The sequence below is a fragment of the Gadus morhua genome, chromosome 17 (assembly GCF_902167405.1).
Source record: "Gadus morhua chromosome 17, gadMor3.0, whole genome shotgun sequence".
NCBI classification, from domain to species: domain Eukaryota; kingdom Metazoa; phylum Chordata; class Actinopteri; order Gadiformes; family Gadidae; genus Gadus; species Gadus morhua.
The window spans coordinates 15077445-15092444 of record NC_044064.1 but is presented as its reverse complement, the minus strand read 5'-3'; the positions used below and the strand labels follow the sequence as shown (position 1 = coordinate 15092444).

General features: G+C 46.7%; 2 protein-coding genes across 5 annotated transcripts in view; one reads left to right on the top strand and one right to left on the bottom strand.

Annotated features, from left to right (window-relative positions):
- Positions 1-5922, top strand: part of LOC115529662 (nephronectin) — a 9793-nt gene extending 3871 nt beyond the window's left edge. Inside the window, exons 5-13 of the mRNA XM_030338588.1 lie at positions 250-369; positions 1791-1925; positions 2194-2268; positions 2682-3446; positions 4053-4133; positions 4389-4487; positions 4644-4824; positions 5175-5256; positions 5386-5922. Of these exons, the coding sequence (XP_030194448.1) occupies positions 250-369; positions 1791-1925; positions 2194-2268; positions 2682-3446; positions 4053-4133; positions 4389-4487; positions 4644-4824; positions 5175-5256; positions 5386-5472 (1625 nt within the window). The 3' untranslated portion in view covers positions 5473-5922. The remainder of the gene's footprint in view (positions 1-249; positions 370-1790; positions 1926-2193; positions 2269-2681; positions 3447-4052; positions 4134-4388; positions 4488-4643; positions 4825-5174; positions 5257-5385) is intronic.
- Positions 5923-7745: 1823 nt separating this feature from the next.
- On the bottom strand, positions 7746-14731 carry LOC115529663 (phosphatidylcholine:ceramide cholinephosphotransferase 2). Of its 4 annotated transcripts, none has more exons than XM_030338589.1 (7): positions 14597-14731; positions 12599-13318; positions 12273-12390; positions 12027-12084; positions 10900-10995; positions 10338-10504; positions 7746-9617 (listed from the first exon to the last, which is right to left on the bottom strand). In XM_030338589.1, the coding sequence occupies exons 2-7, from the start codon at positions 13141-13143 to the stop codon at positions 9441-9443; spliced, it is 1161 nt and encodes a 386-aa protein (XP_030194449.1). In that variant the 5' UTR covers positions 13144-13318; positions 14597-14731; the 3' UTR covers positions 7746-9440. The 4 variants fall into 4 exon arrangements, with proteins under 4 accessions (XP_030194449.1, XP_030194451.1, XP_030194450.1 ...); XM_030338591.1 differs by having other exon boundaries at positions 14487-14722; XM_030338590.1 differs by having other exon boundaries at positions 12599-13345; positions 14597-14722.
- Positions 14732-15000: the final 269 nt, after the last annotated feature.

Here is a 15000-nt window from a genome sequence, read left to right as displayed (position 1 = left end):
ACACAGACACACACACACACACACACACACACACACACACACACACACACACACACACACACACACACACATACACACACACATGTACATGGCCTCATTCAATATGTTTAAACTTTCTATGAGCATTTAATTACTGATTGTGTGTGTGTGTGTGTGTGTGTGTGTGTGTGTGTGTGTGTGTGTGTGTGTGTGTGTGTGTGTGTGTGTGTGTGTGTGTGTGTGTGTGTGTGTGTGTGTGTGTGTCTGTAGATACCAGAAACTGTTTCTACGCCAACTGCCAGTATGGATGTGAGGTGGTGAAGGGAAACGTCAGATGCACCTGTCCATCACCAGGGTTACGCCTCGGACCAGACAGACGCACCTGTGTTGGTCTGTCTATCTGTCTGTCTGTCCGTCTGTCTGTCTATCTTTCTTTCTCTGTGTGTCCCTCCTGACACCAAACAGGAACAGTGAGACACGAAGGCTCGAGTGTACAGCTCATTTTGTCCCGTCAACTTGCCGTTACATGTGCTCCACGGTAACAACATGTGCTCCACAGTAACAACATGTGCTCCACAGTAACAAAATGTGCTCCACAGTAACAACATGTGCTCCAAAGTAACAACATGTGCTCCACAGTAATAACATGTGCTCCACAGTAACAACATGTGCTCCACAGTAACAACATGTGCTCCACAGTAATAACATGTGCTCCAGAGTAACAACATGTGCTCCACAATAACATGTGCTCCACAGTAACAACATGTGCTCCACAGTTACAACATGTGCTCCACAATAACATGTGCTCCACAGTTACAACATGTGCTCCACAGTACCATGTGCTCCACAGTAATAACATGTTCTCCACAGTACCATGTGCTCCACAGTAATAACATGTTCTCCACAGTACCATGTGCTCCATAGTAACAGCATGTGCTCCACAGTAACAACATGTGCTCCACAGTAAAAACATGTGCTCCACAGTAACAACATGTGCTCCACAGTAACATGTGCCCCATAGTAACAACATGTGCTCCAGAGTAACAACATGTGCTCCACAGTAACAACATGTGCTCCACAGTAACATGTGCCCCATAGTAATAACATGTGCCCCATAGTAATAACATGTGCTCCACAGTAACAACATGTGCTCCACAGTAACAACATGTGCTCCACAGTAACAACATGTTCTCCACAGTGAAGACATTACATTTCATAAAGTTAGAAAATAATCAGTGTACAAACAATTCTTGAATTATGAGACTTTCCATTGGTTATAATATCGGCATTTCCCACTTCAGTGCAACAGCTTACAGAACGTTTGTTCAAACATGGCACTCGATGGAGCTGAGGAGTTACAGAGATAGATATTTTTTATGGGGAGAGAGATAGAGAGAGGTAGATATAGATAGAGAGAGTTCTAGATGTAGAAAAATAGTATATGAGTTGATTGACACGAAAGAATGTTTTCCTTCTTAAGGTCTTAGGAAGGAATGTACACAAACACAGACTCTCACATACCTCCCCCCCCACACACACACATACACACCCAGAAACAAACCCCCACCCACACACACACACACACATATTTCTCTTTTGCTTGCACACACTGAATCTTGCTCTCACATGTTCCCCCACGCATACCATTTATTTAGCAGATTCCCCATCTCTTTCTCTCCCTCTCTCTCTCTCTCTCTCTCTCTCTCTCTCTCTCTCTCTCTCTCTCTCTCTCTCTCTCTCTCTCTCTCTCTCTCTCTCTCTCTCTCTCTCTCTCTCTCTCTCTCTCTCCCTCCCTCCCTCCCTCCCTCCAGATATAGACGAGTGTGTCCAGAGGAGAGAGGTGTGTCCCCGGGACAGGAAGTGTGTCAACACGTTTGGCAGCTTCCTGTGTAACTGTCCCCACGGCCTCAGGCTAGTGTACATCAAAGGACGCTACACCTGTATAGGTAGGCTGGTCTAATTTACTGTGTAGGTGTGTGTGTGTGTGTGTGGTGTGTGTGGTGTGTGTGTGTGTGTGTGTGTGTGGTGTCTTTGTGGTGTCTATGTGGTGTTTGTGTGTGACTACAAGGAATAATAAATAAGAATACTAAAACTGTATACGTATTAAACGTAATCATTATGCACAATTGATATACTGTGTTTATTTGTATGCATGATTCTCTCTCTCTCACCATATAAAACAGTCTCTATCCCTCCCTCGCTCTCTCTCACCAGATAAGGACACTCGCCCCTTCTGCGCCCTGAATCCATTCTCTCCTAAGTGCCGGTGTAGAGGCCGCCACTGTAGAGGTACAGCTATTCTACCTCTTAAAGTCCTGGGGTACGCGCAACCAAATCTAGAGTGGTGGGTTTGTGCAGAACAAAACAGCCGCTTCGCAACCAAACCGTGGCGCTGCAATGGGCTCCCATCCCCCAAGTGCGGGCAGAATACTCAGGCCAAACAGGTCTAGCGGTTCTCACACGCCCGACAATGAACCGCGGCCTGCTATTGGTCAACGCTACAACATGATGACGTCTTGTGACGTCATCCCAAATAGCATAGAGACTATGTTGTACCCTGTTTTGTACTCACCGTGTACCGCAGCAGTTTCACAGCGTGTGAGAACACGGCAATCTATATGGATGTATATCTTTCCTGTGGTTGTGTCTTGTTTTGCCATTAACTGAAACATCAATTGGTTCGATGGCCTCTGTTCCAACAGAAGTGCCCATGGTTACCCTGCTACCTCCCACACCGAGGACTACAAAACCAGCCCCTCCGAAAACTACAACCCCCACGACCGCACCCCCCACCAGGAAGAGCACTGTGAGCAGAACTACCCTAATGATGACTACTACCAGTACTACTACTAGTACTGGTAGGACTCTGGTTCGGCCAAACACCGCCCCGACAGCCACGGTCTCCGTGGCAACTACCATGGCTACAACTACCCCGACAACGGCTGTTACTATCAGCCCAAACGCTGTAACTACGACTACACCACAGATATTTACTACTAGTACTTCTGAAAGTACCACAGTACCGGACCTTGTTAGTACTGTCACTACTGCTGCTATTACAGCTACACACACTTTTATTACAGCGAATACACCTTCCATACCTACGATTATTACTACTAGTACCACAACTCAGACACCAAGTACTACTACAGCTTGGAGTCCAACACCTAGTACTACTATTAGTACTACAACAACCCCTCCTCCAACCACTAGTACTATTTATACTACGACTAGTACTCCAAGACCAAGTACTACCACTACTACCATCAGTACAACTACCACCATTGCAAGTACCACTAGCACCACATCACCGTCAACAACTACAAAAGAAAGAATACCACCCACCACCATCGCCACGGCAACCGGCTTCTCCATACCAACCACCACCTCAAGCGGTGCCATGACGACCACACTGGACAACCGCATCAACAAGGACCTGACCCAACGACCAAGAGGAGACGTGCACAGTAGATACACACATACACCCTTACACGCACACACACAAACACACACACACACACACACACACACACCATTGCACAGAAATCCACACACACACATACCGTAAGACACACACCATAACACACACACCATAACACACGCACACACATACACCATTACACACACACACACACACACACACACACACACACACACACACACCCTTGCACACAAATCCACACACACATACCGTAAGACACACACCATAACACACACAACATAACACACACACAAACAAACACATACACACACACACACACACACACACACACACACACACACACACAGCATAATACACACGCACACACACACACACACACACACACACAAACACACGCACGCACACACACACACACACAAACACAATAATACACACCATGACACACACACAAAGCATAATACACACCATAACAAACAAACACACACACACACACACACATATTTCTCAACACCAATGTGTGTGTGTGTGTGTGTGTGTGTGTGTGTGTGTGTGTGTGTGTGTGTGTGTGTGTGTGTGTGTGTGTGTGTGTGTGTGTGTGTGTGTGCGTGTGTGTGTGTGTGTGTGTGTGTAGTTCCTCGTCAGAATACCCAGGTGTGGGAGTTTGATTTTGACATTGAGCTTGGAAACACAGCAGAGATGAAAGACGACCCAGGTAGGAAACTACAGCTATACTCTGATAATAAATAACACTACACCAATGCTATTTTCCTCAATATTATTCTCACTATTGTTCTCACTAGTTATTTATGTTTGTGCGTGCATGTGTATCTATTTCTATGTGTGTGTGTGTGTGTGTGTGTGCGTGTGTGTGTGTGCGTGTGCGTGTGCGTGTGCGTGTGCGTGTGCGTGTGCGTGTGCGTGTGTGTGTGTGTGTGTGTGTGTGTGTGTGTGTGTGTATGTGTGTCAGCGTCTGGAGTGCTCCACTGCTCCATGGACAGGGGAGTGTGTGATTGGCTGTCAGACAGAGAGGGTGACCTGGACTGGAACCCTGTACAAAGCTCATCAGGTAAAGACACACACACAAACACACAATAACCCACAAAATACAACATACACACATATGCCCACGTACACAAAAGACAGGGAGAGAGAAGGACGTTGTAACTAGCGACTGCCTCCCTGTCTGTATGTCTGTCTATCCGTCTGCCTGCCTGTCTGTCAGGGGGATGGTACCTGTCTGTCGCCGAGCTGAAGGCGGGGCAGAGGAGTGTACGAGGTGCTCGATTGGCCGTCATGTTAGCCCCGCCCGGGAACCAGGAAGATATGTGTTTCTCCTTCTCTCATTGGCTGACGGGACATCATGTGGGAGGACTTCAACTCTTTATCAGGAAGACAGGAAGCAGGTAGGAACCAGCTCAACCACAGTCTTCTACTGGTTTAACTGGGAGCTGCCCAGTACAACCACAATCTTCTACTGGTTCTACTGGGAGCTAACCCATACAACTCTAAGACCCATAAGCGTCTTAGAGTACCATATTAAGCGCTATGTAAATTTCATTTATTATTATTATTATTATTATTATACAACCAGTTGTCTACTGGTTCTATTGGGAGCTGCCCCTTACAACCACAGTCAGCTACTGGTTATTCTGAAACCTGCCCAGTATATCCATGTTTATTTGAGAGCCACAGTAGCGTTCCCTGTGTAATTGGCTGATACACATATCTGCCTCTGTTTGATTGGCTGTCACAGGTATAGCCCCGCCCTCTGGAGCAGGACAGAAGGCCAGGGTTGGAAGACCACACTGGTCAAGCTGGAGAGAGACACAGAGAGAGTGAGACACACACACACAAACCCACACAAAGACACTCACACACAATTTTTTTCCGAATGTCTCTTCACATGTGTGTGTGTGTTTGTGTGTGTGTGTTTGTGTGTGTACACATGTGTGTGTGTGGGTCAGGTGTTATTAAGGGCTGAGAGGAGGAGGGGTCAGAAAGGTCAGATCGCTGTTGATGACATCACACTGAAGAGTGGACCCTGTCGATGACATCACTCAAGTGGGTGGAGTTTGATGTAAACTTCAAAGGACCAATGGGCATGGCCCTTCGCCGAATCCGAATCACTGGAGGCTGTTTCATCGCTCACTGTCATGCATTAATTTATACATTGTTTTCAAATGGATTTGTTATTGTTTTTAATATGGCTTCGTTGTTGATTGGCTGTTGATTGTCTGTTGGAGCAGAGGTCTGTTGTGTTTTTTACCGGACAACTCCAGTTCATCTGTTCAGCTGCAAACAAAGAAAACTATTCCACAGTTGACCCTCTCATAAAGTGATACAGTATAATATTATATTAATAATATAGCATCCTATTATGTTCATGATCCATCGACAATAGGCTGGTGGTGTTTATACTGAGCTCTGTGTAACATAATACTGTACTGCAACGATAGGCTGCATCAGCCTGGAGGTCACTAAATAAAGACGATTTAAACACATATGATGTCACTCTAGAATCGTAGTCTGTGAATCCCTGGCTTGGCTTGATGGAGTCCTGGACTCCACAGACATTTAGTAACTCCCATTCATTACAACATGCAGTGAACTTCTACACATTCCAACATGCAGTGAACTCCCATACACAACATGCAGTGAACTCCCATACATAACATGCAGTGAACTCTCATTCATTACAACATGCAGTGAACTCCCATACATAACATGCAGTGAACTCTCATTCATTATAACATGCAGTGAACTCCCATACATAACATGCAGTGAATTCTCATTCATTACAACAAGCAGTGAACTCCCATACATAACATGCAGTGAACTGTCATTCATTACAACATGCAGTGAACTCCCATACATAACATGCAGTGAACTCCCATTCATTACAACATGCAGTGAACTCCCATTCCTTCAAACATGCAGTGAACTCCCATTCATTACAACATGCAGTGAATTTTCCATACATACCAGGCAGTGAAAAGTGCCTGAGTGTTGGTAGAATCGACTGAATACAGGTGTACGGGGGCGGCAGATAGGAGGACATGTGTCTGATGAGCTAATGAGGGGTTTCCACCTCTTTATGGACAGACGAGGAAGTGAGAGGGAGGGAGAGAAAGAGACAGAGGAAGCAAAGGTCAGTGATTTTCCCCTTAACATCTGTTTCAAAAATGTGGGGAGACTTTGCTACACGCGCACACGCAGACACAAACACATACACACACAAATACACACACACACACAAATACATACACACAGATACGCACGCATGCACAAACACACACACACACACGCACATAGATACATACAGATACACACACACACACACACACACACACAAAGTCACGGGGATGACGTCCCACGTAAAGGCGTGACGGAAAGATTAGCACCTCAGAGGGATAGATTCCTGCGTTTAGACACACACCGCTCTCTTACTCACACACACTCTGGGAGCAGCAGTGTGTAACAACTGCTTCAGGTTGTTAGATGTTGAACCTGTAATTACCAAACACCAAGTTCTCTAATTGCTCCCTTTGTCTCTCTGTGTCCCCCTACTCTCTCTGTCACTCACCTCTCTCTGTAGTCTTCTCTAAAATCTCTCTGTTCTCTGTCCCTCTTTCTCTCTGTTCTGTCTCTCGACCTCCTCTGGCTGTTAGGCTCCATCTCTCTACTCACTCCCTGTGCTCTCTATATATCTCTTCCAAGTGGCAGAGTCATCAAACATATGGTCAAAACAGAATAAAACACACAATAAGAAAATCAACAAATGACTCAATCCAATAAGATAGAATGAAAAATAATATAATGGAATAATAACTCCACTTGGCTCTCGAACAATTACATTTGTGACCCTAAAAAGGCGCCCCCTTTTGGTCATAAGGAGGTACTACGTGGGACCATAACAACCACACATGAACACTCTGAACTCACCAGAGTGGAGATCCTTTCACTTAAATGAAAGGATCATTCCTCTCTCCCTAATCACTCATCTCACACCTCCATCACTCCTCCATCACTCCTCCATCTCTCCTCCATCAATCCTCTATCCCTCCTTTATCAGAACTCTATCACTCCGTCTTTGCTCCAACACTTCAAGGATTCTCAAAAAAGCATTAGCTCAAATTTCAAAAAATGTGTAATTATGCGCGTGTACGTTTACGTGAGAAAGGTTGACGCATGCAACCAGATACCCAAGCCAACGTGTCACACACTCACACTATTCATCCACATGTGAATCATAGCAATTGTAAAAATGAATCTACTGAATCATGTGGTTCAATATCTAGCATTAGAAAGGAAACAGGTCTTTGTGCAGTTTCATAATACAATGTGTTCACAAGTTTATTAGTGAATCATCAGCTCTGTCGGCATACACGCATCCCAAGTACCGCATGCAAGCATTAACATTAGAATTGTGCTGCTGTGTCATTGGTGTAAACAGTGTGTATAGTAGTCTGGAGCTTAGAATACTGTGAACGCAACGCAGACAGAATTTGGACCCTGCAGCTTCCAGTTGTACATCTGAGACGAAAACACTGCACGTTTATAGAGGTTCCCTCTCCGTGGCAACGCATCAGCATCCTAGCACGTACCACGAGATAGTACAAAATGGCAGACATCTTGGGTGTACCATTGGAAATGACAAGGATAGCGGTGCAGACATCTTGGGTGTGCTATTGGAATTAACAGGGCTAGAGGGGGCAGACATTTTGGGTGTACTATTGGAATTGACAGGGACAGAGTTGGCAGACATCTTGGGTATACTATACGAACTCAGTAACGATTTAAAACAAACAACCAAAGGTCCAACATATTATTCTGCAATCATGTTACAGTGACAGGGGTAGCTCAACATTTTACGTTTACAACAACACAAGGTGGCAACAGTGTCACACAATGAAGCATCATCATATATATTACAACAATAACAGTTTTAATCTTAAATAGAAACACTGATGCACTACTAGACCAAGGAACCAACTGTTCCTTAATACTTTGCATTGCTTTAAGGCATTTATGAAGGTCATTGTGAGCACACACAGCACAGCACTCCAGACGCTGACACACACACACACACACACACACACACACACACACACACACACACACACACACACACACACACACACACACACACACACACACACACACACACACACACACACACACACACACACACACACACACACGACTGGAAAAGGAAATTATGGTCACCAGGACGCTTCAGGTTTTCAATCCACACTCTGCATGGAGTGTGAAGATAATGGTTACCGGGTTTCTAAAAAGTTGTGATCCAAAGGCAGGGGTTTCTCAGTCAGGTCTTCTGTACCCACTCAGGTTAAGAAAGGAGCCGTGGTTGAGAGTCCTCATAGCGGTCCTTATAGTTGGTCAGCCGAGTGAGCCGAGGAATCTCTCGGCTGGTTGGCACGAGAGGTAAAGAAAGGGCACAAGAAAGTATTTTGGTTGGCACGAATCCCCGTCTCCATGGCAGCAGGGGTACATGGCTAGCTCGTCGGTAATTCCGCGATCCAACTGGTTCCAGTGTAGAGGAGGCGGCAACTGGCCATTGGTCTGCTATTGGTGGGAAGAAGGCAGTGTCCTATTGGTCGGCTGCAGGATTAAGCTGCTCTTCAAAAAGTATTTCTCAGAATTTGGGAAATATATTTACTTTCCAAACGACGCCATATTTGACAGGCTTTTGTCAGGCTTCAGAGAGACGGACACAAAGCAACGTGTTCTTACACGGACCAGGTCGACGTAATCCTGGTCCTTTAGAGAAAGATTACTCCTATCTGAACCAGACTCTGGGACAAAGGGCATGGACCAGGGACTGTATACCGTTCATTGTGCAGAACACGACTTCAGCTAGAGCGCGCCCTGCGAGACTAGCTCCAACCCAGCATCACATTTGTCATGAAAACGCGCTCTCCAGCCACAGCTTTAGTGTAACAATACTGATTCTAGCTAGTCTCTCTCCCTCTCTCTTTCCCTCCCTCTCCCTCCCTCGTCACTCGTCCCGTGCGGAGGTGTCCACGCTGCGGTAGCGCTGTGTGCAGGAGGAGGGCAGGGTGATGGGCCAGGAGAACACCACCGGCACCGGTTCCTGGACGTTGCGCTCCAGGAAGTTGAACACGGGGTTCCACCAGGTCCTGGCCAGCAGGTTGTTGGGCGCCCGCCGCAGTGCCTGCGCACAATGTTAGCCGTTAGCATTAGCAACGACAACATGATTTAATGATAAAATATGAACACAGGAATGGCTGCCTCCGGATGGCTTTTAAAGAGCCAGAGAGCCGCAAAACGTTTTCTATTTGCTTAGGACATGGTGATACATCTCTCATGCTCGTCAACAACAAAATGATCAATCTAAGCCATTTCATAACTTACTAAAATAAGTTTTCAAATAAGTAATCCTATGTTTTTTCAAGTCTCCCAAATCACCATGCAAACGTCGCTCATTAAAACGCTCAAACACAAGGACAGTACTAAAATTGTATTACAAAGTTCCCATAGGTCGTGAAAATCTCATTGTGTTCATGTCCCAGTTGAAACAGTGGGTTCACTTGCTCTTTAAGTCTTTACCAGTGTATGTGTGTGTACTCTGTGAGTGCATTGTGTGTATATGTGTTTTAGCCATGGGGTGTCACATGCCGTGGTAGGTGTGTGTGCATACGTGTGTGTTAGCCAGGGTGGGGTGAGTGTGTGTACATACGTGTGTGTTAGCCAGGGTGGGGTGAGTGTGTGTACATACGTGTGCGTTAGCCATGGTGAGGGGAGTGTGTGTGCATACGCGTGTGTTAGCCAGGGTGGGGCGAGTGCGTGTACATACGCGTGTGTTAGCCATGGTGAGGGGAGTGTGTGTACATACGTGTGTGTTGGCCATGGTGTGGGGAGTGTGTGTACATACGTGTGTGTTGGCCATGGTGTGGTAGGTCCAGAAGACCCGGGTGGTGACGAAGTACCCCACTACCACGTCGACGCTGTAGTGCTCGTGGCCCACCAGGATGCAGACCACCCCCGAGGCGCTTAGCAACCAGCAGAGCCAGCGGTACCACCACAGCCGCCGAGGGGAATCTGCACACACACACACACACACGCATTTTAATCCCGTGCTCCACCAGACATTGTTTATCAGCCCAAGGCAAACAGACCTCCAGCCATCAGCCAATCAGATCCTCACTCTCATGTGAATGTAATTAGCCAATGAGAAGCATGTGGTGTGTTGCTAACCACTCAAGAGGAAAGGAAACAGGGGTGAGGAGGGTAACAAGAGGTTAGGATGAGGTTGCAGAACAGTACATGTTCTGTTCGGCGGCAGAGTGTGTGTGTGTGTGTGTGTGTGTGTGTGTGTGTGTGTGTGTGTGTGTGTGTGTGTGTGTGTGTGTGTGTGTGTGTGTGTGTGTGTGTGTGTGTGTGTGTGTGTGTGTGTGTGTGTGTGTGTGTGTGTGTGTGTGTGTTGCAGGACTCACACTCAGCGATGAAGAGGTAAGCCAGGGTCAGCATAACGGTGTGTCCACTGTACAGGAAGTCCCCACACATGAGGTCGGAGCCGGTCAGAGACAGACCTGGAGGGACAAGACATTCACCACCATTACTGTCGGCATTATACCGTCCCTCTAGATCTTGGTTAGAAATAAACTGCTACCACTGGCAGTCAGTTCTGAAGGTCTGACACCACAGTCAGGGACTGAGGGTCCATAGACCCTCAGTCCGTAGACCTCACCATATTGGTCTTATACTAAGATACTACAACTCAAGATGATGGTCTTATACGAAGATACTACAACTCAAGATGATGGTCTTATACTAAGATACTACAACTCAAGATGATGGTCTTATACTAAGGTACTATAACTCAAGATGATGGTCTTATACGAAGATACTACAACTCAAGATGATGGTCTTATACTAAGGTACTTCAACTCAAGATGATGGTCTTATACTAAGATACTACAACTCAAGATGATGGTCTTATACTAAGGTACTACAACTCAAGATGATGGTCTTATACTAAGGTACTACAACTCAAGACGATGGTCTTGTATTAAGGTACTACAACTCAAGATAATGGTCTAATAAAAGGTACTACAGCAACATACAAGTAGAGATGATGGTCTAATAATAGGGGAACGTATACCAATACATTGAGTTCATCTCAAAACATTTGTCAATTCAAAATGAACCTAAAACAAAATATATTGTTCTAGAACGAAGCGAAAGAACACAAATATCTTAAGCACAATTCAAGATATTGGTAATATCCTAAGGGAACGCCCAACTTAAGACATTGCTCCACGGTCCCTTAGTATTCAGTCTGGCACCAGACACACACAATAACTTAATCTTTAAGCCAGAAACCAATATCCAAACTCCTTCAAACGTTGTGTAACGTGGCGTCGTTTATCGATACCGATAAAAACGTCTTGCTTTCCATCGACGTGTGCAGGTATCCTAGTTTATCCGTCCCCTGTTTACCCCTAGAAGATGGATTCAGAGAACCAGTTCACTGCTCTCCAGTTACCCTTAGCATTCGTTGCCTCTTAACCTAAGATGACCTCGGCATCATGTGAACGTCTTGGTTACAAGGGACTCTTACCTCCACCAGAGATCAGTTGAAGAACCCTCCAGATCTTCCCTGTAGAGTCGTTGTAAAGCTGGACAGAGTGACGGACAGATGTGTGGAGAGAGGAAAAACATTTGAACAAAACATGGTCATCTAGATCTTCGTAATAGCACAACATTCATGTCCATTCACTAACATTCCTCCATTATTCTGTCTTTTTGTGTCGCATGTACGATCACCCTGTCTCTCGTTTCTGTGCGTGTCTCGGTATGTGCGTACCTTGGGAGCACAGACCATGTGCTTGCCCGGGACGGGCAGGGTGGTGATGTACATGGTCACACAGCGGTACATGTACAGAGTCCCAATGAGGAAGAAACACCGCCGCGCTACGATAGACCTGACAGACACACACACACACACACACACACACACACACACACACACACACACACACACACACACACACACACACACACACACACACACACACACACACACACACACACACACACACACACACACACACACTTCCCCGAGTGAGTGAGTGAGTCTCTTGAGTGAGTCCGTGTCTCAAAGTGAGGAGGGCGAGTGCGCCGAGTTCTTACTTGTGCTTGAGGAAGAGCCACTGTATGAAGAACAGTCCGACCAGCATCAGCCCGTTGACCTCGGTCACCGTGAAGGCCCATGGCACGCGGTCCATGTAGTCGAAGAACTTGTCGGGCAGCGGGGGGCTCACCGACTTGTCGGGCACCCGCTCGTGGACGAAGGTGATGATGACGGTGGTGAAGAGCAGGTTGAAGAGGGCGTAGAGGAAGGCCACGCCCGTCTTCCACCACTCCCGCGGCAGCCGGTTGGCGCGCTCCTGGGGCACCGCGATCTTCACGTAGTCACGGTGACGCTTCAGGCCGCTGTGCAGGCAGCCAATCAGGCGGCTCCGCGAGTCCTCCAGGCTGGCGGACTTGTGGTCGCCGGGGCGACGCGCGCCACTCGGCCCGCGCGGCACCCCCGACAAGGGCGAGGAAGAGGAGAGGTTGCCGTTGGCGACCAGGTGAGTCATAGGAAGGGGAGGTGGGGGGTCCACTGTGATCAAGGTGACCTCCAAGTTGTTCGGCGTGTCATCCGTGTCCTGGATCAGCTCCGAAGCGGCCATTAGCAAAACACACACCCGCTGACGTGATACTAACAGGAAGTCCGTGGATGAACCATTCAACAATCACTTAAATAGCGGCCCGACCAGGCATGGTGCTTGTGTCGTGTTGGGATTGGTTAACCTGGTCTGGTATCCACTACTCCGGTCTGGCAGGTGAGGAAATCAACACGTTATCCTGAGAGGAGAGGAAGAAGAGTCAGCCCTGCAGTCAGAGAGGAACAGGGATGGATGAGTGAGGTCTGCCGACCAAACCCAGAGTAACAGCTTCCAAATTAGCTTGCTGCTGCTTGCTCCCAGAGTCTCTCCAGAGGCTCGCTACTGGTCAGACCAGTTAAACAGCTCAACTGATGCTTTACGAAAATGTTTTTAATAGCTAGAGCGCTTTACCGTTGACCTCAAATAGGGAAACTCCGAAAACTGTCTGCGACTTCCTCTATCGTTTGATTCGAAAATAATATTTCTCACCTTTGTCTTCAACAGAAGGGGAACCGATACTCGAAAAGGTTCAGATGTTACTGACCCACTTCTCACACACACACACACACACACACACACACACGTCACAACACACAGACACACACAGCTTTGTTTGACTTTGAGTAACCCAAGGAAGGCACTCCTTAAGTCACAGACACACCCACAAAGTTAATGTTTAAACAGGTAAAGAAATGGAGCAACAGGTTTAACAGCATCGAAAAAAGGAACAGGGGGCGGGGAGAAACGTTGTGATAGATTATTTTTGATCACATTAAGAAAGAGAGAAAGTGAGGAAATAAGTTATACAGACAGTTCAATTATAGTTTATATCATTTTCAGACTAGTCTGAAGGAGATTTCACACACACGTGCCCGCGTGTGTGTGTGTGTGTGGAGAACAGATTCTAGTAATAGTGATTAAGTATTACTAATATAAAAGTTACGTTTCAAGCTGTCGTCAGTTGTCTCACGTATGTCAACGTCACAATATTTCCTGGCAAATATAAAAACTTTTGAAAAAACAACACAATGTTTGTATCCTATAGAGAGAGCCTAGCTAATACTGGTCCAGCGATGAGCAGTCATGTCCCGGTCCAACAAAGCCAGCATGGACAAGGAACACAGCCCAGGCTTACTGGACCTAACTTCACAGTCATCCTCCTGACGCATGGACATTAGACACATGGGGACAGTGTCCCACTGTGCTTTAACCCCTATCTCCCTTGAGCTTGGTGTATTTCAGATGTGTAGGGATTGGAAGGACACGGTCCGAGCCACTTTACCTGGCAGCCAGCTAAAGAAGCTCACACCATACAAACACCGGAATTTAAAACCGGTAAAAACACACACGCAAGCACCACAACACACCTGTCGAGAGGTACACGGCGTCTGTGCTTCTTATAGTCATGAGTGGGGGACCTTCCATTGCCCAGAAATCTAAAAGACACAGTAACAGGTGAGGAAACCCGCGCACTAACCTGTTGCGGGAGGGAAGTCGTCATTAAACTTTTTCTTCTTCTTCTTCGCCGTCCTACTGTTGGACTCGGTGTGCTCGGCCTGGCCCCGCCGATCTCAGCTCGCCCTCCAATAAAACAACGAGGAGCAAGTTCTTGCGGACGCGCCCTTTTCCATATTTGGCAGCCCCGGCTCTCCTCCCCGTTGACTCATCAATTAGCTGTCAACCTAGCCGACGTTCCGCACGAGATAACAGAATGACGCACAATGAGCTATAGAAACTTTGTTAGCTGGAATTTAGCTCAGATGTTAATCAATGACTTGAGATTTCTGAATTGATTTTGGCACCCATCCAGTCAACGTAGGTTGTGAAGAGAAAAAGTTATGAAGTCACTCGAGCGACTTTTTTTTTATGTGCTTTCTAGTT

Bases quoted from the DNA above. Each gene is read 5' to 3' on its own strand.
- LOC115529663 (XM_030338589.1), bottom strand. From the start codon at position 13,143: ATGGCCGCTTCGGAGCTGATCCAGGACACGGATGACACGCCGAACAAC. The intron at 12,391-12,598 runs GTAAGAACTCGG...TGTGTCTGTCAG, and splicing joins TGGCTCTTCCTCAAGCACAA to GTCTATCGTAGCGCGGCGGT. The intron at 9,618-10,337 runs GTATGTACACAC...CATTGTGCGCAG, and splicing joins ACACCATGGCCAACACACAC to GCACTGCGGCGGGCGCCCAA.